The sequence below is a fragment of the Physcomitrium patens genome, chromosome 1, assembly GCF_059467195.1.
Source record: "Physcomitrium patens ecotype Gransden chromosome 1, ASM5946719v1, whole genome shotgun sequence".
In the NCBI taxonomy this organism is placed as follows: Eukaryota; Viridiplantae; Streptophyta; class Bryopsida; order Funariales; family Funariaceae; genus Physcomitrium; species Physcomitrium patens.
The window spans coordinates 25,103,989-25,131,114 of record NC_143410.1 but is presented as its reverse complement, the minus strand read 5'-3'; the positions used below and the strand labels follow the sequence as shown (position 1 = coordinate 25,131,114).

The following is a 27,126-nucleotide window of genomic DNA, read 5'->3' as shown; positions in this document are numbered from 1 at the left end:
GACATCTACAGAATCGTGTATTGCAAACGTTCAGAGGCATATATAGAGAATTGTAGCGCGTGTTCTGTCGAAGCATTTACTTGAATTTATTTTAGAGTGTTTGTGAGCGTTGGATGCAATTAATTTCAGAGTATGATGCAGTATTCCATAATGTAAACCTTTTGCAATTCCTTAAACCGTACTGTGCATAGTTTGCCGTTCATGTTCACCTTAGGTTAAGGGGTTAGTAAGGGACATCGATCGTTATAGAAGTTTTCTCTTCAGAAGCGAGGTTCCAGGTCAAGAGTGGAATACGTCATGTTGAAACAACTAGCCTGTATGTAAGATGTATGAATAACCTTGACGAGATTACATATTACTCATAAACTTGGAATTCCATATCATAAACGGTCCTGTGTCGCATATCTTAACTCGAAAATAAATGACTTGAGGAGATGGGTACGTTGTGTGTCCCTTTCGCAGGTCCTCTGCATACATAGAACATCTAACTACGAACCTGCTGAGAGAGCCAGCCTTAGCAACACAATGATCAAAGTCCACATGCACAGTATAAAATATGGAATGTTCCAAAATAAGTGAACAACTCACCTTTACAAGCTCCAAGAACTCTTTCAAGTTATTCCAAGAATAATCTTCCAGTCGTCGTGAAAAGTCACTGCGAATAGGCCTCAGCTTCTTGTCATCTCGAGAAGAATGTCATGAAACGTTCATGATATTGCTCGTGCACAATCGCTTCTCAGTGTTCGCTGACACCCACCTTGTTGGCCACAGGGATTCTCAGAAAAATAACTTACTCAGGACATTGACAACTGCAGCGAGAGAAAACTCGGAATTCAGATACACAAGCTTTTGTGTGCTGGGAAGCGGAGCAGAAAACAGGGATCCAGATTAACCAAGGTAGCGTAGCAGGAACCGAAGCGAATAGTGTTTGGGATCAGGGTTTCAAAGGCCGCTTCCTTCCCTACAATAGTAATCCATCATTTCATGAAAGAGCGACAATGCTGCTGCAATCAAGATCCAGCGATTCTTAGTCGCCATCATCCTGTCAGCTGGACGCTAACATTGGTACCACTCACTTGGCGGTTCGAAGGGCTCCTACCGTTGGTTGGCACTTGGTTTCTCATTGACATTCGAAGGAGGCAGAATGGTTTTACGGTCTCTGAAATGGACGGTAACTGCTAAAAAATGAATAACTGTCTGAAGGAGCAACAAGTTGTCTTACTTCCAGGATCAACCAAAGCAGTTCAATGCCTTAAGGAAGTTTCTGTGCACATTGGATAGGTGAAGATGTTGACTTTGCAGGAGGAAGATTTTGAAAGTGAGTTAAGTTTCCCATCTCTGTAGCATGCCCCAAGTACAGACGACTCCTCCGCATGAAGGTAATCAATGCTGGTTGATTGTTGTAAAAGAAGAAGGGCCTCAGTGCTGGTGTCAAAGATTCTTCACCAAGTTATTAGGTGTAAGGGTGTTGCCTGTTGTAATGAAAGCAATATGGAAAATTGCCAAACTGACAGGCGAGACGATTTGTAGTGGAGCTACATCGCCGAAGCAGAGCCTGCAACTATCCTACCGATTCAATTCCATAACGAATTAGTAAAGCTTTTGATGTGGGTGGCAGGTGAGGTGAAGGTGGTTGTAGTTGGCAATGGATGCGTTGGTAAGACAAGCATGATCAAACAATTTTGCAAAGGCCAATACAGCGATGAATATAAGAAAACCATTGGGGTAGACTTCCTGGAGAAGCATCAGTATGTCGTTCTACCTCTTCCAGATGTAGATGTGTGCCAGGGGCAGTTGCAAAGTCAGAGGCATGACTCAGGTGCATAAGAACCTATCAGATTAGCATGAAAACATGGAAATACCTCAGATTTTCCAGAGGTTTAAAATTAAACCCTAATAAGGTCAACTCAATATAATTAGGGACGTCGTAAATTTTGGTTCCATTTAAAACCTCCTTGAGATGGGTTCTCTCAGTACAGAAACCTTTCCACTAACCTTGAAAATTCCATAAACTTCACACTCTAACCTGAACTATCTCGTCTTATACACGGCCCTTACTCTTGAACCCCTTCTGCAGATTTGTACAAGCGTTGGAAGAAGAGGTGAAACTAATGCTCTGGGATACAGCAGGACAAGAGCAGTTCCATTCTATTACACGCTCTTACTACAGAGGTTCGTCTGTCCGAAATAATTTAGACTGCACATTTCTCACGTCTAAATGAGCTGGAGGCATTTTAAATAAGCCCTTGGTCTTGTATAAACCAGCTAATAGATTGGATTCTCATGGTAACGCTCTGCACTCACACATCCGTTCAATATTTGTCTAGGTGCTAAGGCAGCAGTACTTGCATTCTCAACCACGGACAGGGAGTCGTTTAATGCCATCCCTCTTTGGAAGCACAAGGTTTAACTTGTGCCCTGCTCATAACTGGTTCCAGCGGTTCAGACTTTCATGTAGGAAAAGCACGAAAGTTTCACCAGTTTCCAACTCTACTCTACCTCCGACACTGACCGGACTTTATGGGCTGAAATATCAGGTGGAGGAAGAGTGTGGTCCCATACCAATGGTATTAGTGCAGAATAAAGTAGATCTCCTTGAGGAAGCTGTTATTTCCAGGTGAGCTACAAATTTAAATAGATTCACTTGCAGACCTCCGAAGTAGAACAGCGTAATGTGATTCTTGGCTTAGTAACGTACGAAGCATTATGCACATTGATTCTTTAAGCTACTGTAACATTTTCGCTTGCTGCGTGGAAGCAAACCATACATCTCTGCAAGCAAGCATTATGAGAAACACAGAAATCTGGATCAAGCATTGTAGTTTGATTCGACTCTTGACGTTACAGGCAAGAAGCGGAAGAATTGGCGAATGAGTTAGGGCTGAGATTTTACCGCATTTGTGTGAAACAGAACCTTTACGTATCTGATGGTTGAAAACTCTTTCCTTTTAAACCTTACTTGATAACTGTAAGTTCATTGATGTCTAAAATGAGAAATATACTAGCTGCTACTACAGATTAAAATCACTTCTGTGGTTGATGATGCAGTGTTTGAGTATCTAGCCGAGATATACCTACAGAAAGATCCAAGCCAATGCTCGCAAACACCTCGGATCTCCATAATTGGTATGGCATCTCCACAACCTCAGTCCTTGTGCGTGCAATCACCAATTAGACCTCAGCGCCACAAAAGTCCACTTCGAAATATCAGTGAACTCTGGAGCAGTTATTGTGAATTAACGTCAATTAAGCGAGTTTAATAAGGGTTGGAGCGGGATGGTTAACAGGCAAACCGCCATCCGTGCCGACCCTGAACTTCCCACCAAGGATTGGGCCAGAGGTAGTGGATCCTTTGTATGTAACATCGACAAAGGTCACAGACATTCGGAGACACCGTCGTGGCCGCAGCAGAATCCTGTCAGACTGCACAATACTCTAACTTGTTGAATATTTGCTCAACATGAGGTTCCGAACAGATCGACCATTCGGTCGATACGAATTAATTGTCCTCTACAGTGTGCTGAACTATGAGTGTCTTTGTCAACTATCCTCCTGGCCAAGCGAGGTAGAACAACGATTTGCACCTGGAAACCACGGAGAAAACTGCAAATTATTAAGGCTGGCATACTAGGAGAGAAGATACGAGGGACATGTGCAGGAGAGGACAATAAATTGACTTGGTCCTCAATTGAAGACCCAACAAATAAAACGGTCAACAGGCTCAAGTATTCCTCCCCACAGACTAACACAACCCCTAAACTGCAACGTTTTACTGTTTGAAATGCATACTCCCAATCGCAGCAGTAAAATGCAGACGGATTGCAATGAGGGCAGTACTATCAGGAGAACATATTTTGAACGCCTCGAATTGCAGTATGAAAATGAATTGCATCCTTCGAAATTTATGAGATGGTCGTGATGTAAACAATAGAATCATTAGCATATATATATATATATATATATATATATATATGCTTCTTCAGCCAAGGATGAAATTCTGGAGAAGCTCTACCTCTTCATCAGACTACACGATCGAAGAAATTCCCGTATTCCTTTGAGTTCTGTACTCTCTGCAGACTCGGGTCAAAATTGCACAAATCGAGCATCACAAAGCTAGGCTAAAGAAACCTGTCGAGCTTGCCAAATCCATGGCTTCCAGGACTTTGTGTGTGTAAGCAGTAATGTTTGCCTCCAATTTCCAGACCGTCAGCAGCCCTGAAATTTACACTAATAAAAATGATGGAGCTGCCGCATCTTGCACGAAGTCGGACCATATATCATTCCCCCATGTGCGCATGTACATCTACCAGAAAATTTCCGTAACCTATATTACGATGACAAATCCCGCAACCCAAATTCCGCGAGAGTTTCTTTGGTTTTCTGGAACACGCTGCCAGGCCGAATGACCTTGAATACTCCTTCCTGCGTAAGATCAACAATGGTCGACCCAGCCCGTCCCCCAGGGAGTGTTCCCGCATCGAATATGAACGCACAATGGGGCCACAGATGCTCAAACTCCTCAATCCTAACAGTACTGGCGTGGCTGCTTGTATTCGCACTCGTCAGCGCCACCGCTCCACCAAATGACCTCGCCACACCTCTGATAAAATCACTATCCGGAATACGAATTCCAATACTACCAATCCCCGGATTAAGAGAAGCTGATAAGAAACCAGGCTCTCGCCTAGGGAGCAGTAATGTAACAGCACCAGGCAGCAGCGCGTTGAGCAACCCGGCCGGCAATTGCGCCGTCTCGCCGTACGCAGCCACCACATCCACATCCGACACACACACCGCCAGAGGACTACTCAGCTTCCGCTCCTTAATTTCATACACTCGCCGAATGGCCTCGGCCGAGCTTGCATCGCACGCCAAGCCATACAGCGTATCGGTCGGCACCGCAATAACCTGCTCGTTTCCAAGAGCCCTCACGGCCTCCTTGTAATGTTCCTCCCTGGCCATCAGCACAATCCCCTTCAACGCAACTTCTTGTTGCTCCACTCCTCCATCTGATGTGGAATAATCCACTCGTCCTCCCAAGCACGCGCTCGCGAACCCTCTCCTCGCATCCCTCACCTGTTCTCTCTCAGCAACCCCACGAAAAGCTTCGCAGCTAACACACGTATCGTTTCCGAAGCTGGGAGGTCTGAACCTACAAGCGAGCTTCACCGTTTCCAAGCTCACACACCGCGATGACGAAGACAATGTGGAGAAGGCCGCGGTGGAGGGATGCAGCCGCTGCAGCGCGGCGGATGAGAAGCTATGGAGCACCATGATCGATCGCAGAATACAAGGATACAACAAGATGAACCTACAACACTCTATAGGCGACAGTCTTGGCAAAACACTCCCTGATTCGATTCTTGTTGCGTGAGAGACAAGCCCTGCGGGATTCCAACTTCCTGCCAAAGTGCCGACAACCTGGCGGCATCTGCCGATACCGCGGCTGTGGAGAAGGTTCTTCGACTGAAGCAAACAAGTTGTTAAGGGCGAATCTGCCTCCGACGCCTACTCCTCCTTTTGTTTTCACGCAGAGTAACTTTTTCTCCGGAATAAAATATCTCCTGAACGATATTTTACACGTACAGCAAGCATATCTAAGTTTCTTTGCCTCTTTACCAATTGGTTATAACTGTACCGTGAGAAAATAGCAATAAACGAACTTTCGGCGGTTGGAAATAGTGAACTGCGCACAAAGATAACTCTAACTCAATATCCTGTCACAACTTTGGCATGCGAACTGAGTAGTTTGAAGAGAAGTGCAATGTATAATTGGCAATCCAAAATTTTCAAGAGATTCAAATGAAAATTAATCCATTATAAGATTACATTCAACCTGAGGGTTTCTGTACACTGCCTCGATAAAACACTGGGAACTTCTATTTGTTTTTGTAGTATCTTCATCAGTAATTCACTTTCGTTGAGCTAGTATTTTGCCCACATCTTTAAACATATTAATTGACCGCGTTAGGTTAGGTATGAACAGAGAACTGATAACAGAAATTACGATTCATTTCAACTCGTGAAAGAAGCAAAAACCATGAGTGATTGAAATATTTTTGAGGTCATCATCTGGCACAGATGAATATCTGCTGGACAATAATTAGATACAATGCATAACTGCACTTCAAGAGTAAATGCCGTTCATAAACAACCATGCACTACAGCCGAAACTCGATGAACTCCACTAGCGCTTCCTCCGCTGGCTTGTTCTCCTTGGAAGACTTCTAAAATTTCACTTCTAGAGCTTCGGCATCACTGATGCTCACCTTCTCGGCGGTATTGAGATCATTAGTACTAACCCGCAACTCGGGTGCTAGATCTAACATTTTCAAATCATCTACCACCACGCTAACTGAAAACCCCCAACCACTGTCGCGTTACAAAATGCCAACCTAGTGTGAGATGCAGCAATTGATTTCGGTTGACTGAATATACTCTTCAGGGGTTTTAGTTCTGGCTCACCTATTGTCTTGCCCTGAAATTAGGGTTAGGGTTTGTCTCTTTTTCGTCTCCCCTGTTTCAGTCTGACTTGAACTGTCAGGGGTTTAGCAGGGTCTTAGTGAATTGCTATCATTTCCGGCATCAACAATTGTTGCACTACTACAGTGTCGAAGGGTAGTGATCAAGTAGGAACAATGGAGACTAATCCGCTTGCAGTCCCTGCGAACAATATCATCTGTTCTCTCACGGACCCGGAGAATCGTAGTTTAGGTCCCCCGCTTGATCTTCCTCAGGATGCAGGTCCTAAAGAGCTCCATCTCCTCATTAACACGCTTCTTCAAAATGTAAGCAAACGTTTTGAATCTTCTTATTTGGAATGGGAGCCGTATGGTTTGCTCTGGATTGAGTTAGGTAATCTTGGTTCTCAACTCTTATGAGGTGAGGTCGAAGATTAAAATCCCCCAAAGTCAGGCACAAGTTTTTACTTGCTTTGTTGTTGGCAGGAAGAGAAGCTGCCTTACGCGTTCTACATCAACGACAAAGAACTCGTTGGAAGCTTGGGAGCCCACCTGAAACAGAACAGAGGTATAAGCACCTTTTTTGGTTGTTTGCTTGCCGCTGTCAATGTGGAATTGCTAATCTTTATCGGTTTAATGAGAATTCAGTACATGTTGAGACAATCTGCAGTCCTCTGCATCAATGATCTCAGAGGTTGAGAATTCATGCACAGGGTTATTTTGAGAAGTGTATGGTCCGAGTTAGGAATCATTCCAGTGTATTTGAAATATCATGAGAAGCGCAAATAAAGTCTCCTTTTCAGCGTCCTTGAATGGATCCGCATGCGCAGCCCTATGTGCCTCCAGCATCGCTGTCTCTATCATCTCTTGATGAGGGTGCAAATCTCTTACAGCATGGAGGCTCTGACATTTCACGGTTTCGTTGCTCTTGCAGTGTCTGTTGAGCAGGTACTACATATAGTGTATCAACCACAGGCTATATTTCGAATCAAGCCTGTCACCCGTTGTTCTGCTAGCATACCTGGTGAGAATCTGGCTCGAAAATAGTTCATTCTGCTCTTCAGACGACGTGGCCTGAAGAATGCAATAAGAATTTTACATATAGTTCTCCTAACACCTGCTCGTATTCTTGTGTGGCAGGACACTCGGAAGCAGTGTTATCAGTGCAATTTAGTCCAGATAGTACTAAGCTTGCTAGTGGGTCAGGTGATACTACTGTCCGATTCTGGGACATTTACACACAAACGCCTCTATTCACTTGTACGGGTAAGATTTAAACATCGGTTTCAAATTGGATCCCGACATGCTGAGAACAATGTTATTGGTCTTTTTACTGCGAAATCCGTCTAGTGCATGCATCACTAAGATTGGTTTGGAATTCAGTCCATCTTGAGTTTTTCAAGAAGCAATTTGGGATTTTATGAGGAACTGTGTTGTTTCAATTAGACATTGAAACGCTGTCTGAGATTTTGTTATGAAACAGGACATAAGAACTGGGTGCTATGCATTGCATGGTCGCCGGATGGCAAAATGCTTTTGAGTGGAAGTAAAGACGGGGAGCTGAGGCTGTGGGAACCTACAACAGGCAAGGCCATAGGCAATCCCTTTACAGTATGTTTTTCTCCCTCTTCATCTACCTATACTGAAGAGTTGTGCAAGGTTCACATGGTGGAGATGTACGTAGGTAGGGGTAAAGATATTATTTACGTAACTTGCAGGTAGAAATCGTGCCTGCTTTGCCGTTTAGTGACCACTTTGCACATTTTCTATAATATCGTTGATAGCGCAATCTGGAAAAAGGTGGATATATGAAATTTTGTCCTGATGTAAGAACGAGTTTGCCATTTCAGGGACATAAAAAATGGATAACAGCTGTTGCATGGGAACCAGCCCATCTTCAGTCTCCGAGCCGGCGATTTGCTAGTGCTAGTAAAGATGGCGATATTCGTATATGGGACACCACTCTGCACAAGACAGTTATGTGTCTTAGTGGCCACACACTTGCAGTAACCTGTGTAAAATGGAGTGGCGAGGGCTTTATTTATTCTAGGTGCGCCTTTGAACCGCTTAGCGTGTATTTTTTTTTATGAATAATTAGATTATTACTTCAAGCTGCGGCCACGGTGAAAAAATAACGGTATGTTTGTGGCTTTCATACAGTTCTCAAGATTGTACAATAAAGGTTTGGGAGACTACTCAAGGGAAACTTATCCGGGAGCTTAAGGTACGTTGCCTTGGAATGTGATGGTTGAGTACAATGAGAATGTGTGGTGGTCCAGGCAATAAAAAACTAGTTTCAGACGTAGTATCTTACCTCGTAGGAGCTGATGCTTTTGTAGAAATATCATGTTGTTGGGTAAAAACTCTCGTGTAATGTTTTATTTTATCAAAAACGTTCTGATTCAGGGACATGGACATTGGGTGAACACACTGGCGTTGAGCACAGAGTACGTACTGCGAACCGGTGCTTTTGATCACACTGGTAAACAATATAATTCGGCTGAACAGATGAAGGAGGTAATCATCTAACTTCTCATCAAGGAACTTTCTTGTTTTTCAAGTGCCTGACTGTCAGCGTGTTGGTTAAGGTTCTGTTTGACAACTTGTGGTGATTTGAAAGTTTTGGAGGATTTGATTTGAAACTTGTTATCAATGTCTGAGTTAAATGTTTCTAAAGCAGTTCAGGTTTCAGATTTGTAAGGTTTTTCTTTCATTGGTTTTCTAGAAACTTAGACGATCCTAGTGTCACTAGCTTACCATATACTCTCTGGCTATAAACGTATTGTCATAAGGTGGTGATCTCCAGCTTTTACATAACCAGCAGATCTGTAACCCTGTATCAATTGTAGGCAGCGTTGGTCAGATACAAGGCAGCGAAAGGTGAATCACAAGAGCGGCTAGTGTCAGGGTCAGACGATTTCACTATGTTTTTATGGGAGCCAGGGACTAGCAAACAGCCAAAAGCTAGAATGACAGGCCACCAACAGGTAATGATGTTTTTTATAATGCTTCTGAAAATGGCGAGAAGTCACTCGAGGTGGAATTATTAAGATAAATTACTCTGATTCCAATGCTCATGTCGATGAAAGAACGTTGGTGTCATATACGGGTGTGTAACGTCGTGGGTGAATTTCCTCGTGAATCTCAGTGTAGGTCAAAATATATGTGCATATGGTGCAAGACTCAGACTCTTCTTGTTGTGACTGTAATAATAATCCCTCAGATGAACCAATTAAATCTTTCGAATGGAGTGTAAAATGAGAAATATGTGTCTTAAGTATGATACGATTTTTATTGGACCTTATACGAAGTACATCCTTGGTTATCATGCTTGACATTCTAGGCTTCTATATTCCACTCTGAATTGATGCTTTCGCTTTTGCAGTTGGTCAACCACGTGTATTTCTCTCCTGATGGACGCTGGATTGCTAGTGCTTCATTTGACAAGTCTGTCAAGCTTTGGGATGGATATACGGGAAAATTTCTTGCCACGTTCCGTGGCCATGTGGGCCCTGTCTATCAAATCAGGTGAGCTAGTCCTTCAGCTTCCTATTTTCATTACGTTTCAAACGCACTGATATTGATTTACAACGTTCCTGGACTCATTTGGTCGTGGTCTTTGAAAGATCTATCACTCTTTCTTGGTACCATAATTTGTCACTATTCGATGTTGCTAGTCAAGTTTAATCTGAAGTAATTGTAAGTTTAAGTTACCTTTGGGCTCTGAACTGTGTAATGTTGTGGGACAGTTGGTCTGCAGACAGCAGGCTATTAGTCAGTGGAAGCAAAGATTCCACAATGAAGGTGCACCTCTACCTCCTACTAATCAGTATCGGCATTTTTGTGTTTTGTTTCAAGCATGTGTTCTTGTTATCAGATCCACTTTTGGGTGATTTTGCCTTATTTTTATTTTTATTTTAGGTTAGAATCTTATTAATACCAGTATAGTACAACTTGAAGAGTGCCGTTTGTCAACGTTGCAGATGTGGGACATGAGGACACAAAAGCTGCGAGAAGATCTTCCAGGTCACGCTGATGAGGTATTGTCTCTCAACTGTTTGAGCTCTGAAACCATTGAAATGAGTATTAGACTTGTTGCATTTTTATGATCTCTTAGTCTTCAATGTGGATTCAAGCTGATGAACACGAACCGGACTTTCAGGTTTTTGCCGTGGACTGGAGTGCTGATGGTGAAAAAGTTGCCTCTGGAGGCAGGGACCGAGTTCTCAAGCTGTGGATGAGCTGACTTATAGATCTTATTGTCTTCAAACTAATTCGATAACATAGCATTACTTATACACCAGAGCATCCTTGCATTTGCGCGTTGAAAAGATTTATGTCTAATATTGATACAATCCTAAGTAGGTAAATTGCGTACACGTGAACTTGAAAATCAATTTTATGAGAGATCAATCCATCTTATGTTGTGGTTAAGTACCATCTCTTTTGGCGTTTTTTCTTCAAATTCTTTCTTGTATGGTACAATGTTAAATGGCACTACTGGTGCTTTTGCAGCTATGTCATTCAACATTGTTGCGAGTTGAAAATAGTAACATGTTTATGTAGGCCTAGTAAACATGCTGACTTATACTTGCACATATGGCACAATAATTCACTTTCAATTTACACATAAACTGGACGCCCTGCATGTCAAGCCATTTGAGAAAAGGAAAGCTTAACATAATCCTGGGTCCTTATTTACGTTAGTCTACCAAAGAGCTCGTGAATACAAGTGTTTCCCAACAAGCTTTTTGATCTGGACAGTAATGCATATCCCTTGAAACATAAAAATGTGTAATAAAGGATCTTGGGATCTGTTTGTACTTCAGCATTTGCCTTTATACTATATTACATGCATTTTAAAAGCAATCACACTAGTTGGATCATAAATCTTAACTTTTTCTTTTTTTCTTTTTTTTTTCTTTTTTTGCAATTTACTAAAAATAGTTGGTCAAAATAATTTGATGTTACCCTGTCTTCTTAAGGTGGGCTGAACTTGCTCATTCCTGTCAAAACATTATAACTATTAAAATTTATTTATTTTTACTATTATTTATTAGTTTTAATATAACATAAAGAATATTAAAAACTATGAATTCATATATATATATATATATATATATATATATACATATATGAATAAAATGATATGTTCTTCGATAATTAGTTTATAAAATTACTCCTCAAAATTGAACATATTGAAATAAAGGCAGTCTTTTTAACTTGAAAAAATCCAATATTTTAAAAAGTATATGCGAAATTCAAATTACATTAACAATTTATTTCAAAACAAATATTTTACTTTATATTGGATTATTATAATTTTTCTATTATTGAAAAGCTCTAAGTGATCAAAGAAGGTGTTAAAACATATGTTAAAGGTGTATTTTAACATTTTTTCTATTAATAATCATCTTCAATCTTATAATTTTTTTTTTTGGGAATAATTATTCTTTGCAAAAAATATTTAAAATCTAATTGATATAATTGAATTCATTAAATAAATATATCCGCATCTATATACATATATATACATATATATATTATTTATTTTTTCCTTTTTCTTTTTAAAGATAAATAAATTTTTTATAGTGTTTATTTTAAATATTATATTGAAGAAAAATACATATGATTCAAAGAGTAATTGGTTGTATGCCTTTGAAAAACAAATTTTGATATATATATATATATATATATATACATGTGCATGGATCTACATAATGTGTATTTGTAAGTACAATAGTATTGCATTGGTAAGATGTCTTTTATAATTGTTTGAGTATACACAAAAAATTTATCAATATACAAAAAAATAATTGCAGTTGACAGATAAATAAAACCTTGGATTAGTTTATTTAAATTAATTTAATATTTTTAGAATAATTAGATAGTATAATAATGACTCTTTTGATTGTTTTTTTTAATAATTGAATATAAGAAAAAAATATAAAAATATTGTTAATATCTATAAATATTCATATCATTATTAAACTTACCATAAATTTTAAAACATTATCCTATTTACTTGTCTTAGGTGCAACACATCTAATTATAATCTACAGTACTGTAATGTTTTATATAATATATCAATTATTATACTTCATATACTACATTATTTTTTTAAGATTATTCAAATTTTATAAAAAAAAAATATTGTACTTTTTTACTTTCATATTGATGCAATAATAAGTAATCAACAATCCTTGTTTTTAATTGGCTTTAATGACATATTTAAAAAGGCTACTACAAATTTTTAATAGATTGGTTTTTCTAATAGAGTAATAAAGATTGTCACTAAAGTATTATTTTATCTATACCAATTAAAATTATCCTTGCTGTTCTAATATTTTTCCATTGTGTTTTAACATGATTAGAACATATTCCTATATGATTTTGTATTTCTTGTTATTTATTTTATCAATATTAAACAATAAAACATCAAAATAGTTTTTATAACAACTACCTCACTCAATAAAATAAAATAAAATAAAACATTATTGAAAATCTAAATGATCTTCTTGTTATACATATATATCTTAATTTTTTATAATATTATACAATTAAAATTTATATTTATTAATCATGATTGAAATTTTAATTTTTTATATATATATATTAACATATATATATTTAAATTTATATTTAGGGAAATGTTAAAATGACCCAGAGTTTTGTCTAAATTGACCTATTTGTCTAAATCATGATCTGTCCCCATCTCTGTTCCCATGTTCCCAACCCTCATCTCCATTTCCATGTTCCCAATTCTCATCTCTGTTCCCAAGTTCGCAACCCGTTCTCAAGTTCCCAACTCAACCGGCACTTGTGCATCCTGCTCGTGCTTCAGTGTCGGGTGGTCTTCGTCCGAGTTCAGTTTCTTTCAACAGTGTCGATTGTGACAAGCACTCAAAGTTTTGCGGGAGCTACCGCTACTCCCTGGACAGTCTGTTCAAAGTGGTCGATCTGCATGATGGGGGCTACACTGTTACTTGGTCCGTTTTTCTTTCGCTCTCCATTACACTTCAACTTTGGTCTATGCAGGATTGCAGGAGATCCGAGAGAAGATGTTTTTGGGGACTCTGTAGTATTCACCAAGCTGGACCGTTACTTTGCATGGTCAGTTGCATCTACGCCACAGCGAATGTGAGAGTTTGGAGCTTCCTGAGGAAATTAGAGCAAGAGGATGCTTGGAGTCAAAAAATCAAATGGGATTGAGTATGTGGCAGTTTGTACAGACGAGAAGGAGATCAAGAGACTAGGAAGACGAGATATTCTGGTAGTTTAAAGAGGCACCGTCACGGAATTAGAATGGGCCGCGCATGCACAGGATGTCCTCGTTTCGTGTGCCTTCATAGACGGAAGCAATGATGACAAGTCGACGCCTAAAGTTGAAGTCAGATTTTTAAGCCTGTATACTTTGGCCGACGATTCATCAAAATTTAATAAGATCAATGCTCGACAGTATGCGGTGAAAGAAATCGGAAGGTTGATTGAGGAATACAAAGACGACGGCCATGAGCTGAGCATTACGATTTGCGAACACAGACTTGGTTCAGGACTGAGACTTCTTTTCGCATACGATGTAGCAAACTCAAACCTGAACCAAATCAATCAGGAGAGAACTATTCCAATAACGGAGTTTTCCTGTGGAGGTCCTCGCGTTGGTGACGGTGTGGTTAAGCAACGAGTCGAGGACCTTGGAATCGAGGTTCTTTGCATTGTGAACAAAGGCGACGTACTACCTCACGTGCCTAAGACACACCTTCTTGAGTGCTTCAAAAGAATGTACCGCCAATTAGAAGTTGAATTCCTACTTGACGATCAGCAATAGTTGCACTTAAACCAATCCGAAGGGCATCATTTCTCAGTGGAAAATTTGACCAAATTGCCGCTAAAGAAGCAGCTTTCTTCTTTTGTTATGCATCACAACCTAGAGGTGTATCTGCACTTGATTGATGGGTATAGTAGGTATATCAAGCCACCGACCCGAGACCCTATGCTCGTCAACAAGCACTGTGGATTCCTCAAAGAAAACAAGTACGTACCAGAATGTTGGTGGCAGGTCGAGAACAAAGGCTTGAAATGCTGCGAATATCAAAACAGGTACTTCCAACCAGAAAGAGCTGTTAAAGACCGCCCTGTCCCTCCCGAGCAGGAGGTGGTCGATGCATCAAAGGCTCTTTCAAAATCCCTCTCCCTTCACAACAGCAAGTCGTAGTACTTCATGGGGCAGGCAAGCAGGTGTAGCGCTTTCTTCAGCCTACAAGGGCGTTGTAGAAGCTTTGTGGAGGATGGCATGTAGGGGAGGCCTTATATGGGTGTGAAGCTTGCCAGCACAAGCTTGCTTCCATCTTCCATGAAGCGGACGATACAAGTACACATGGGTTGGCAGTGGAAGGAATCGACACAAAGCGGCACAAGCATCGCCGGTTCACTATAGTATTGGATCACAAGTTGATGCTACATCACCACACCAGTGGCGCCCCACGTCCCTGGCAAGCTGCAGCTGCGAGAAGGACATGGTGGCATTGAAGTGGGAGGTGAGCAGTGCGTTGGGGGTGGGAAGCTTTTGCAAAGTGAGAGAGTGCTGGAGAAAAAGACAGACATGAGCAGGTTGTGAGAGGGTCTGGATCACAACCAAACGGCAGTGCGTTCGTTTTCATGGTGCTGCCTTTCTGTGTCAAAAATTCCATGCCACAATGATGGATAGTCGCTGCACAGAGTTAGTTAGTAAGTAGGTCATGTGTAGGACATCTTTGGTTACAACACATTGTGAGACGGAGTGAGAGGGGTGTGGGATTGGAAGGAGTGGCATGTGTTGAGAGGAGAGGCCCTCTCAATGCGAAGTAACAATCAAAAAGGGGAACGGGGGAATGGGTTGGGAACGGGGATGAGGGTTGGCAACATGGAAATAGAGATGGAGGATGGGGTGTAAATGTGTTTGTTTTGATTTTTTTTGCAAATTTAAAGTCAATCAAATGGTTAGATTGTAGAATATAGAAACCTAATTGGATTAGATTCTCAAATATTTGATTTTTAGGATTTTAATTTTTTTTTAGAGTTTTTAATTATTTCTTTATGATTTTTTTAAAAAAAACTTAATGATTTTTTAAGAATTGATTAAGATATGAATATGATTGCTAAGGTATAATTGGAGTTTATTTAGGATTCTATTAGAATTGTTAAGATCGTTATTGTTGCAATTTCTAATTTACCTTCCACAACCAAGTCCTCAATGCATTCTCAAGCAAGACAAATGACACTGCCAGCTTCATCCAACTTCTATATATATATATATATATATATTTATATTTGTTTATATATATATATATATATTTGTTGTGCTTATTAATTGATAGCATTTGTTGCAAGAAAAATTATGAATTATGAAAAATTAATATTGATAAAAACAACCAATAACACTAGATATGTAGTTGAAGTTGATTCTCAAAATTTTGATCAATTACATGAAGTAATTAGTTTTTGAGGGATTGATGATGTGAAAGGCAGCTGTACATATGGATTGGAAGTTTGAGTGAAGTCATTAGAATTGCAACAGCTGCAATCTTGTGTAGGATGAAATGTTTGATTGAATCAATTATTTTGTTGTGATTAAAGAAAAGTGTAGAAGACTCTTTCTTACACACGTCTATCTGTACATGCGTGAGATATTTATGGATAGTTAAAAGAAGCGCACACACACGCAGAAAACTTAGAAGTGGGTCACAAGCCCGAAAAGAGCAAACAGATTGTGCTTCCCTCCTCAAATGCCAACACCATGAATATTCTATGGCAGCATTTCTGAAAGCACAGCAAAGCATAATCCGGCGTCAGGAGCCCACACTCCTGCATGCATGGAAGCCACAATCACCACTTGTTCCACCTCAGACTCATAAAGTAGCATATGGCCCACAATAAAGTTTCCTTGATTTACTCTCCACACTGCAGGCCTCATCGCAGGGCCATATGCTATTTTATGAGTTTCCTTGATTTACTCTCCACACTGCGAGCCCTGATTTACGCGATGAGGCCTGGCTTGTACCCCTGCGATCTTCCTCTCATGCCTCACCCCCTGTCACTTTGTGGGTAGTCTTCATGCTTTGATCTTCCCCTTCAGATAAACAAAGACTACTTTCTGGGTACAGTAGTTCAGTGATCACCATGACGGTGACGGAGAAGAGAGTTGGTGTTGCGGCTCGAGGATCGTATGGTGAATTTGACATTGATGGGGGCTTGTCAGCTCCTATCACTATCAGCTAGCCCATCGATATTCCTCCTGTCTCAGACTCTCCAGGTGAGAGCGGTTGCCATGTTTGACACTTCGTTTCTGTTAGGGTTCGTTATCAATTTTGGGGTTTTATTGTCGAATTTTTGGGTTTCATTGTGGCTGGTTGGATTTGTACAGATGGGGGGGCTTTGGAATGGAAGCAACCTCACTGCGCTGCATAGTTTGCTAATGTAAACACGGTTGACCTGATCTCAAATCGTCGCAACCTCCAGATCTGTGCCTTCGGTTGTTGATGCGGGATACTAAGCCACTTATCGACTAAACTTTCTTTTGTTGCAAGCGCCTCTTTAACGTGTGCCCCATTTGTGTGTGGCTTCTGATAATGTCATGTGTGTCAGTGTTAATCTTTTTCGGGTTTTGGTGTTGCAGGCACTTTCATTGTGTGTAACTCGCCAGACCTGACAAGAGGCGTCAAAAAGTATTTTTCAGACATTTTTTCAATAAATAGCAACAATTCATGTGACAGAATGAAGTTGGTTAATCGCTTGAACTCAAGCAAGGACATGGAAATTGGACTCTTGTATGCCGTTTGCCTGTTTTGAGGTGTGAACTGGGAATCAGAACTGTCTTGAAAGTGTTCATATTGGCAGATAATATTTGCAACTTCTTATGTCTGAAAAGCAACGTAGTCGTTCAAAGGAACTGTTAATCTATGAGTCTCTTGAAGCGTCATTCCTCTCTCGCGTGTATTCTTTGTGCAGTCTCACAAAACTGTCCATATGGTGTCTTGGTGTCTGTACTTTGTGTAATTCGAGAAGCAATATGAAACCCTAAAGGAGTAGAGGAGTATGTCTCATGTTTGCTCTCTTGGGGCTTGTTTGTGACATTTATAGAAGATTATAGAAGTAAAAATCTAACCCCGTTGTAATCCTCAACCACCACCATTCTTGACAGTTTCGGATTTCTTGCTTTGGTTGTTTGGTGAATTAGGCAGATGAGGCAGGCCTATTCATTGTCACCTGTTTCCTTTGGATGTGTTTTTCCCTTGGAATTGTGGGTAGCTGAGGCGGGTGATAGTTTAAGGTATTGCTTGCAAATGGTGTACTGTGTCCTGTTAAGTTTCAAAGAGCTTCAGCACTCACAAAACTTAGGTTGCTTTTTCTCCTTCCATAGTAAAGTGCAGACATCATCGTTGGAAACAACACTACCTGTGTTTGTGCATCGGAGATCTTATTTGTTGATGGAGGACAAGCAAGTTGGCTGCAAGTGCTCGTGCAAATTTTGATATGTGTAATTCGTGAATTTATCATATTTTTTCCCTGTATCAAGGCACGTGTTTTTAGATAAAACTTCCTCTTTGCACGAGTAGTGACTGCATTGTATCTGTCTGTGTAAGCGCTCATATACCATAGTTGACAGTTGTAAGAATGTTTTGGAATAGAGCCATTAAAGTCACGAGTCATTTTTCAACCTTTGGCAGGAAATGGTCAACATGAAATTTGAGTGTAGTATTAATGAGACAAACTTGTTCATTGCTGTAAAACTAGGGGGCCGATATGTGAAACAATTGATAGAAATATTGAGAACAATTTCCTTGTTCAGGTGATGTGTGTGTGCTTGGTCTATTTTGTAAGTTTTGTATCCACTAAATTAAATATATTTCGGCATAGATTCGGTGTCGAGACAGGGCTTTCTGACCCCTTTTTTACTTTGAAAAATTCTGTTGTTCTGAGTGGATGATTTTATTTTATTTTATTGTAATTGTGTTAGTTTTCACATTGGTGCTTTAATATGAATAGAACGCTTTTTGAAACCACATGGGAAACTTGGGAAAGGACAATTTTAAAGCTTCTTCAAACTCTTTAGAACCAAAAATTCCTGAAAATGATTTAATATTATTTACACAATGTATTTTCAAGGTTCCTTTTCAATTTGTTACTCTCAGGATTCAGAATCTCCTTATAATCCAATCATATTTTTCTAATTCAGCCAGGTCTGTATTTTGCTTTTATCCAAAAAAAATCCACATACCAAAAAAGATGTATATCCAAATTATTTTTGATGGTCGGTGGGATATACATTCCTAGATCCAACCAACAAATACGTGAATCTCCACGTCAATGATACTAAAAACAAGGTACATAGATCCTCAAATTCCTGCACATACCTTTACGAAACACCTAACAATGTCACTCCAAGATTAACCTCAAAACCATCTGAACACTTAAAATATCATCATCTATTAAGTTATGGAAAACACTGAAAGAATGATTTATCCACTACATAGGCATCACGTTGTATATAACACACATCCACAGACTATGCCCAACAATACATGTGTGTATAGTTATATATATATATATATATATATATATTTCCTTTATTTTCTCTATTTTTCTTTCAATTACTCAATTTCCATTGTAACGTTTTCAGCCGGTGATAGTTCATCCTTGTACAAAACACCGCACAAACTAGCCACACAGACCAGTTCAAATTTTTGTATTCGTAACGTTGAAAGGGGGTTTCTGCCACGAGACACCGCCCCGGGTTTTGAATGGTCGGTAAGCGCAGGCCTTGGAAGGGACGGCAAGGGGAAAGTTTCGGTGCTGGCTGGCTGGACATGCACTGATCGCCCGTTGGGATTCTCGCGCAGCCCTACGCGCGGGGAATGGGTTTTTGGGTTCTTCATCAGTTTTGGCTTCTTCCCCGTCTTGTTGCACTCACAATGGTAGATTTTGAAGTAGCCGTGTGGTGTCCAGGGCAAGTATCCTTCCCTAGATCGTTTGCGAAAGCAATGTGCTTTGTCGATGAAGAAGCTTGCAATGCAGGAGCTGGGTGTTCGACCAAGCTCAGGAGCTGATTCTCTTACCTGGTGGCTTGAGCGAGGGGAAATGGTCGCCGGAAGTTATGACTCGGGGCGGGGATCCCTTTCTCAACCGCGCATTGCTCAGGTTCTCTCTCCAGGGCATCCATTGTTCTTCCTTTTGTGTCCTTTCATTGCGCCTTACACGCCGCACATACACTTCCCCACATTACTGAATGAGTTGCTGTCGAGATTTCTAGGTTTGAAACCCTTGTCTTTGGTTGTTAGAACCGTGTTTTCTTGCTAATTATTGTTTTGCATGTCTGCAAGATAATTCTCGAGGTCAGAGATTCTGGGTAGATCCCACATACTTTGTAGATTCTGACTCTCTCGAGTTGAAATTACCAGCCTCAGAGATAGAGCATTGTCCGCAGCTGACACAATTGCTGAGGCATCCTTGTGCTTGATTCCATTAAACGTTTGTATTCAACCTTGTTAGTGGTTGAAAATTATTCACTGCACAGATTAACGAGCAAGAACTGAAGCTTGCGGAGCTGCGGCGTAGCAAAGGCCCATTCGATCGAGCTGTAAGAGCATTGACCACGAACATTCGCGAAGCTTATGAGAATATCATTCTCGAGAATCTGCCAAGATCAGAGTCGATAGAGCAGCAGCTGTGGCGACTTCACTACAGTTTCATAGAGGAATTCCGAGCCCGTCTAGGGAAGCTCAAAGCGGCTGCTCTTGCTGCTGCAAACGTTCCTAACAAGAAGAAAGCTGTAGAGCAGCAGAAATTTGAAAGAGTAGGGGGTCAGTACAAGTGCTTTCTCGATGAAGCAACCGGGTTCTACCATGGACTGATTGCAAAGCTAGGGGCCAAGCATGGGCTCTCAGGGAAATTGTCTTCTTCCAGCAATATAACTGGTACGTGCAACTTCACTATTCTGGATATACTTCGGGAAGTATTCACCATTATCCTTCTGCTGGACGCCTTTCTTCTCGAGAGACAATTTTTTATTGATTTTCAATGTTTCATTGCTTTATTAGACACTCAGGCTCTGTTTTCGTGTCTTTCATCTTACGAAGTCTATTTTGATAATTAATTGCCAGAAATTAGCAGCAGCAACGATAGGTTCAGAAGATGCCAGTGTGTCTGCCACAGATGCTACATATATTTGGGAGATTTATCTCGTTATAAAGAACTTCACCTGGTTGTCGAAGGACGTACTCCTGATTGGTATGTAGCAGCGAATTATTATCGGCAAGCCTCCGCTCTGTGGCCCGTCGGGGGCAACCCTCATAACCAGGTACTTGCACCAATAAACATGTGGAGCGCTATGGCAAGGTTTTGCTCCTTCTTCTTGTTTACGGTTGAGCTTCATGAATGTTCATAATTGAGGATCGGGACAATCTGTTTCTCCTTACAGTGCCTATTGTTGATACAATATTGGTGATGCAGCTCGGTGTGCTGGCCACTTATGCAGGAGACAACCTGCAGGCTTTATACCATTATCTCTACAGCTTAGCTGTGCCTCTTCCCTTTACCACTGCTCGTGCAAATGCCAAGTTGCTCTTTGAGAAGGTATATATTCTTCGCACCGACTTTAAGCCTGCCTCTTTAACCTTTCTCGTTCCACTCAATGATGCATGTTCAAAAATTTCTGAGTTGGTTTGCTATGGCATGCTTAGCAGGTACATATTCGTTAACTCACTTGTATTGGGTGAGTGCAAGTTTGAGGCTTTGAGAATCTTGTTTTTAATCAAGTTTGAAAATCTTAAATTCCATACGTTCATGGTTACTTGCAGAATCAACATCATAATTCTCAGCTTTCGAACTCACCTGAAGAAGATGTGGCTATTGACATTCAAATGGCACAACCATTTGAGAGTCATACCACCAAGTCCAGCACCGAATCCCACAAAGAGTGTCCTCTTGCTAGACTGCAAAGACGGTTTCGTGTGCACTTCATTACTATTGTTGGACTCCTTTTCAACAAATCAGGGTTCGAACCTTTCCAACCCACGTCTTCTCAGCTTTGTTATGTTGTCCAATTGGATTTGTTATTTATCTTTGTCATGCTCGTGAAGCATATCCTCTTTAAGTAGTTTAGAAACGTCTTAGTGCAGAGCCTCACCCTTCTATTAACGTCTTGGACAGACTGGAAGAAGTATCTGAACTTTCTAAGCCACTACTTCGAGAAGCGCAGCTGCTTCTCTCTCAAGACAATACGCTTATTACATCCTCTTTCACCCTCGAGAAATCGAATCCTTTCAAGAATCAAGCGTTCAGCGTCATGCAACTGGTGGTACTATTAATCCTTTCCATCCACAATGTCGGGCCCAAGAAAGAGAGGAGCAGTTGCAATTCAGATGGACCAGAGATATCACCGTTTGTGATGCAAGCCATTATATTTGCTTTACAATTCACGACTGTTGTGTTACAGCATTGCACAAGAACGGAAGAGCCATGTTGCAGCCATTTGTTCCCTGCGATAGTAGTCTTCTGCAATTGGCTTGCGAGCTATCCTGACTTTGTCCAACAAATACAGGGCGATGAAGACTGTGAAAAATCTCTTCGCAGCTTTGGGAATGAAGTATGCATACTTCTGTCCAAGTGTCTTCAACAAGTTTGTTTGGCGAAAGGCCATGATAACGATTGCATAGCCTTTTCTGAGAAGGAGGGTCAACATGGAACTGAAACGATTCTATGGGAGGATAAAGAATTGTCCGGTATAGTTTCTTTGAAGTGTTTAGACACTTCCGAGATTGCTTTGAAATCATCTATGCAGGCAAAGAGTGGACCAAGTGCAGCTGAGTCAGCTTGCATAGTGCGCATGGAGCGTCTTACGAAAGCCTTGACGTTCCTTGGTTCCATAATTAAATCGGAATATTTAGAACATGAAATCACTAACGTTGTCAGCAAGTTTCCATTTGGATTGGCCTCTGGGAGAGCGAGTTCTGAAAGGAATAAATATTCTCAATCCTCTGGAGCCTCAGTTAGAACAAGGGATGGATCATTGGAACCGAAAACTCAAGGCCCGTCTATTGTGCAGCGTAGCTTCGAGATAAGTCTGGCAAGTCATTGTAGGAGAGAGGACCAAATTTTTTTAAAGTCCAAGGAGCAGAAGATGGAACCTGCTGGGCATCTCAAATCCACTAGACATTCATCCGGTATGGTACTCTATCCTCAAAGCTGAGCCTACTGGTTTTATCTGTTCAAATAGATTTAGCATTCTTCGGCTGGTTTCGACTTTGCCTGGTATGCATAGAATTGATTTGTGAACAATCGGTTCATGGATTTGCAAGGTCATCTTTTACCAGCAACACTTCAGGAATTAGCTTGCTTGCGTGTCTTATCTATGCGGCTCCTGCGCCCCTGTTTCTCTGTAAACAATTTAGTACTGTCCAGAAGCTATAACGTCCTGTGCAATGATATGGCTGACAAGTCGACGTCTGACACCATTGAAGTTATAGTATGATGTCGATTCAGAAATTTCTGTTCAACAAAACAAATATCCCTGCATTAGAATTAAAGCTTTGTAACACGTCAGGAGGAACAATTTTACAACAGTCAGGAAGTGAGCTTTGCGACAATAATCCATCAGAAACAATCGTGGAAGATCCTGTTCGCTGTAATGTAGAGCACAAAGACGACGGTGCACTGGGTTCCGCTGGCCGAGGGCTGTCTCTTGGAGACTGGGTAAAAGCGCCCAACGCGTGCAACGATGACAACGTTGATCCGTCCCCGGCCTTCAATAAACGGAGTATGTCCCGGCCCGGGTTGCCAGAGGCTTCACAGCAAGCTCACATTCACTCATCAGCTGAAGAGTCATTCATTCCAAGTCTGAGCTTCAAGTTAGCTCCTCGTGTGACACCAAAACCTCCCCGTGCTCTATCTTGCAGCAATCTTGTACAGTCCGAAGCTGGTGAACCAAGAGGACTGCGACAACCTCCAGATTTGTCAAGATCTAATGCCCATGTAGCCATATCATTAAATCTGCCAGGCTCCATCCAAGTCCCCATTGATCTTGATTGCAAATCGCCGCTTAATGTAGAGAAGGATGCGATCAAGGATGAAGACGTCAATCTTAGCCAGATCAAAAAACGGAGATTTGGGTGTCACGAGCCTTTGAGAAGGCCTGTTTCAGATGGTAACATAGTTAGTGAAGCAACTCATGAAGAAGAAAGCACGAAGAGAGGACATGGTGCTGATATTGAACCAGGGCAACAGAGTTCCTTGACAACTACCGCGAAGGACGCTACTTTCGTAGCCCATGTTTCTGGTGAACAAGAAAGGAGCGTTTCTATTCAAGTGGTGCTAGATCAGTCCGTTCAAACTCCTGTAGGTCACATGATTGTTGATGACGTTGAACGGGCTGACTATGAATCTATTGCCACCGGAGATTCTAAGCTAGCTGCTCAAGAAGAAGGCAATCAATACCTAGCTTCTTCTGCGAAGGCTTTGGTAGATGCTCCCAAAGCAGCTTTGGAGGACTGCTACATTGGAGGTCAAGGCAAGAAAAGGAAGCATGAAACTCTAACACCATTGCCTTCCTCAAGATGTCAGCATTGTCAAGGTGTAAGCCCAGGCGAAGGTGCAAGCTCAGAGAAGGTGAACTGGTGCGCACCCCAAAGTCGAAAACAAAAGATTGATGTCAATGCGGGGTTTATGAGGCAGAGACAAGGATGGGGCCAACCTTGCAAGGATCCTCACCTTAGTGCCTCTTGCTGTAGCCTCTCAGAGTTGGACGGGAGGATGTACTGGCTTCCGGCCTCATCCAAGCGACTTCGAGTGATGAAGGAATGGGAGTGCGAGGAGGACTACAGTTGGCTTGACACATACACTCATGTTGTACCACGATCGTTATCAACACTAGCGCATGCTATGAGTGTATCCTCGTTCTCATTTTCTGAGTTTGGGGTTTTCCGTGAGTATGGAGCAAGTGCAAATGGTGCCAGATTAGCTTAGTACCTCATGTGGTCGTGACAGTGCACCAGAATGTCGTTTCTCGGACAGTTCACGCAAGGGTTATTGGTATACTAATAGAATTCTTATAGGCAAGTTGAGTGGGTCCTATTCTTAATTGTCATGGGATGTGTTATTATGATAGTTTCCATTCACAAGGTAAAATTTCCCAAGATGCACAACAAACCATATACATTGTGGGCGACAGACAACTATTTCGAGCTCAGGAATCCTTACCATTCGTTTGTAAACTCGATTTAGTAGCTGCCCATTGCGTTATGGATTACTCGTGTGTTCTCTAGCGTGTCATAGATTCACCGAAAGTGCGATACTAGTTGGTAATCGACAGGAATACAATAGCAGATCTTGTCTATGAAAGTGACGTAGTAGAGAAGAGCTGAAGCCCAGCCTAAATCCAGCACCGCAGCGTATCCTGCGGGCTGAGTTTCAAAGATTGCAGCCCGCAGTGGGTGAGGAAAGAATTTTTTTGTCCATGTGCTCGTGTTTTGCATTTGGAACGCGTTCAGAACCGACGGAGAGAAATTGTTGAAAACAGTGAGTTTTCATTTCCCAAGCATTTCGATTGTTGTGTGGGTGATCCTCCCTTGGCTTAGAAGTTGGTCAGCGAATGCCACTAACGTCCCAAGAAGCGTTTTGCTTTAGAGGTTCTCCATTCTAGTGTTGATTTGTTTGACCCTTGTGCATCTATCGTTTAGGTGGAAGGTTGGGTCGACATGCGTCTCTGTGGTCGTTTGTTCACTGTCGTAGAATCAGTTTATGCTTGTGGATTTGTACACTAAAACTCTTGACTGGCGGTGAAATGCAGGTGTTGCTGAAATATTTCAAGCTCGTCCTGTGAGGATATGATCGCGAGATCCCACTGGGGTGTTCATACTAAGGAACCAGCTGAGTTGCAGCAAGCCGAAACGTAGACCATGAAGGTATGAGCTCATCCACACTCATCACTAGTGTTTTTTTTTTTTTTTTTTTTTTTTTTTTTTTTTTTTTGTTTTGTTTTGTTTTTTGTTTTGTTTTGTTTTGTTTTGTTTTGTTTTTTGTTTTTTTTGTTTTTTTTGTTTTTTTTGTTTTGTTTTGTTTTTTTTTTCCTGAACTTACAGATGTCTTAGACTCACCCATTTTCTGTATGCTTCCCAAAAGCTGCTGCTAGATTGTGAGAGTGTGCAATGCTGATTGTGTTCACAACCTGCACCAGGCAAACAATGCCAGAGTAGCTCTGCAACATGGATCAACTGTGGATGCATCGATGGCTTTTTCTCTTGAATTCAAGTTGGTTGCTGGTGAATGGCAATAAGGCAGGCGAGGTGCTGTTCAGAAACGATTTAGGTGTTTTTTAAAGTTATTTGTATCCATATGAGTTTTTTAAATTTTTTTGTTATGTTCTTCTTCTTGTAGGATGAGTTGTTGATAAGATAATTTTAGAAATTATTTGATGGTTTTTTATTCTTATTTTTATTTATTTTTATTAAAATTTTGCAAATCCAAAATATTGCGTGCTTTTACTACTAGTTTGGGAACTCCTTAGTTTTTGGAACAAAATCAAAGTAAAATGGTTTTGATGCTCTTTTCACAACAAAGGAAAATGTTTTGTTAAAAATCATTTGCTGTGTGATTCTTAGAAATGGTTTGATGGTTTTCTTACTCAAGTTTTGATATGAAATACATGTTCCAATGTTTCTTTTTACACAAACACATGGCAATAATGTTTTTTAACAGAATGAGGGTTTGAGATTTTATTAATGAACCTTTTCTGCATCACTTTCATAGATAAATCTGGTCACGTCTCCGAATTGTTGTGGAAATTTTACTGTAGTTCCAAAATCTCACCCTACAATCTTGCATTGTTTTGGCTCAATCACATCTTTGAAGCTGCATTCCTTTAGGCTCAAAAAAACTCCAAAAATTCAAGAAGAGATCTACACTAATTCAGCTTTGTGAATTTCATTCCTCCTTGGTCTAATTTTAGATCTGAAAATTAACCTATTGTAAAATGAAATAAGATTAAAACCTATCTAAATTAATATGTGCTACTACCTCTAAGACTCCTTTCTTCTCATTGAAATATTTTTTAAAATACTTTCTTAAAAAAATGTAACGACACCTTGGATCTGCTTCTACCGTTTAACTGTTGGATTCATTAGTACCATAAATTTTCGCATTTTCAATTGAAATTTCATCTCCAAGCTATGTTTTTTTTTATTATTGTGATAAATTAATCAGTCAAATGATAAAATGCAATCCATTTGATGTACTTCTACATTTATTGTAATAATCTTTTTCTTCTGTTTATCTCAATTAATTTGTTACTGGAAATTTGTTCATGTAACCATTGTATTTGTTACCAGTGAAGTTATTTGAAAAGCATGGATATATTCTTTTCTAATGCTGCTTCTTTTTGCCTAAGTGTTATTTCTTTTTCTTTTTCTTTTTCTAAAAACTAATAGTCTTAATGCTATGTTGAAGAAAATGATTCTTATTTATAATTATTTTTCGCTAGCCCTCCAAGTGTAATGAAATCTTACAATAGATTTATTATATTAAGTAATATCATTTAAAATTATTGAGTTTAAACTATCTATTAGTTGTTGATAGGATTTTAAGTAATTAATCAAAATAATAATATATTTTTAAAATTTTCGAACTGTTTAGGTTA

The 27,126-nt window shown here is 40.4% G+C and overlaps 5 protein-coding genes and 1 long non-coding RNA gene across 7 annotated transcripts; 5 read left to right on the top strand and 1 right to left on the bottom strand.

Moving 5' to 3' along the window:
* Positions 1 to 462: 462 nt before the first annotated feature.
* On the top strand, positions 463 to 3,903 carry LOC112280886 (uncharacterized). 2 transcript variants are annotated; one of them, XM_024516802.3, is made up of 8 exons: positions 463 to 1,318; positions 1,619 to 1,748; positions 2,078 to 2,172; positions 2,328 to 2,404; positions 2,538 to 2,617; positions 2,848 to 2,930; positions 3,049 to 3,126; positions 3,288 to 3,903. In XM_024516802.3, exons 1-8 carry the CDS (start codon positions 1,288 to 1,290, stop codon positions 3,437 to 3,439), a joined length of 726 nt encoding a protein of 241 aa, XP_024372570.1. In that variant the 5' UTR covers positions 463 to 1,287; the 3' UTR covers positions 3,440 to 3,903. The 2 variants fall into 2 exon arrangements, with proteins under 2 accessions (XP_024372570.1, XP_073393677.1); XM_073537576.2 differs by having other exon boundaries at positions 463 to 1,379.
* Positions 2,928 to 5,597, bottom strand: LOC112280878 (uncharacterized). The gene is made up of 2 exons (XM_024516790.3): positions 4,013 to 5,597; positions 2,928 to 3,584 (listed from the first exon to the last, which is right to left on the bottom strand). The coding sequence occupies exon 1, from the start codon at positions 5,272 to 5,274 to the stop codon at positions 4,330 to 4,332; it is 945 nt and encodes a 314-aa protein (XP_024372558.1). The 5' UTR covers positions 5,275 to 5,597; the 3' UTR covers positions 2,928 to 3,584; positions 4,013 to 4,329.
* Positions 5,598 to 5,817: 220 nt separating this feature from the next.
* LOC112280868 (notchless protein homolog) lies at positions 5,818 to 10,895 on the top strand. The gene is made up of 13 exons (XM_024516766.3): positions 5,818 to 6,788; positions 6,948 to 7,029; positions 7,396 to 7,485; positions 7,602 to 7,727; positions 7,945 to 8,072; positions 8,312 to 8,511; positions 8,622 to 8,685; positions 8,868 to 8,978; positions 9,311 to 9,448; positions 9,847 to 9,989; positions 10,211 to 10,265; positions 10,445 to 10,501; positions 10,624 to 10,895. Exons 1-13 carry the CDS (start codon positions 6,639 to 6,641, stop codon positions 10,705 to 10,707), a joined length of 1,428 nt encoding a protein of 475 aa, XP_024372534.1. The 5' UTR covers positions 5,818 to 6,638; the 3' UTR covers positions 10,708 to 10,895.
* Positions 10,896 to 13,119: 2,224 nt separating this feature from the next.
* Positions 13,120 to 15,081, top strand: LOC112285739 (phospholipase A1-Igamma3, chloroplastic). Its single transcript, XM_090248698.1, is given in 5 exon segments — positions 13,120 to 13,129; positions 13,306 to 13,450; positions 13,580 to 13,667; positions 13,669 to 14,284; positions 14,327 to 15,081. Coding segments are annotated over 5 exon segments (1,209 nt in total). The 3' UTR covers positions 14,677 to 15,081.
* Positions 15,082 to 16,615: 1,534 nt separating this feature from the next.
* Positions 16,616 to 17,418, top strand: LOC112286958 (uncharacterized). Its single transcript, XR_002971170.3, has 3 exons — positions 16,616 to 16,752; positions 16,864 to 16,916; positions 17,116 to 17,418. It is a non-coding gene; the product is annotated as an uncharacterized LOC112286958 (long non-coding RNA).
* Positions 17,419 to 19,349: 1,931 nt separating this feature from the next.
* On the top strand, positions 19,350 to 25,962 carry LOC112286954 (uncharacterized). The gene is made up of 9 exons (XM_024529439.3): positions 19,350 to 19,637; positions 20,014 to 20,413; positions 20,600 to 20,796; positions 20,949 to 21,071; positions 21,296 to 21,492; positions 21,648 to 22,660; positions 23,041 to 25,010; positions 25,282 to 25,396; positions 25,669 to 25,962. The coding sequence occupies exons 1-7, from the start codon at positions 19,494 to 19,496 to the stop codon at positions 24,456 to 24,458; spliced, it is 3,492 nt and encodes a 1,163-aa protein (XP_024385207.1). The 5' UTR covers positions 19,350 to 19,493; the 3' UTR covers positions 24,459 to 25,010; positions 25,282 to 25,396; positions 25,669 to 25,962.
* Positions 25,963 to 27,126: the final 1,164 nt, after the last annotated feature.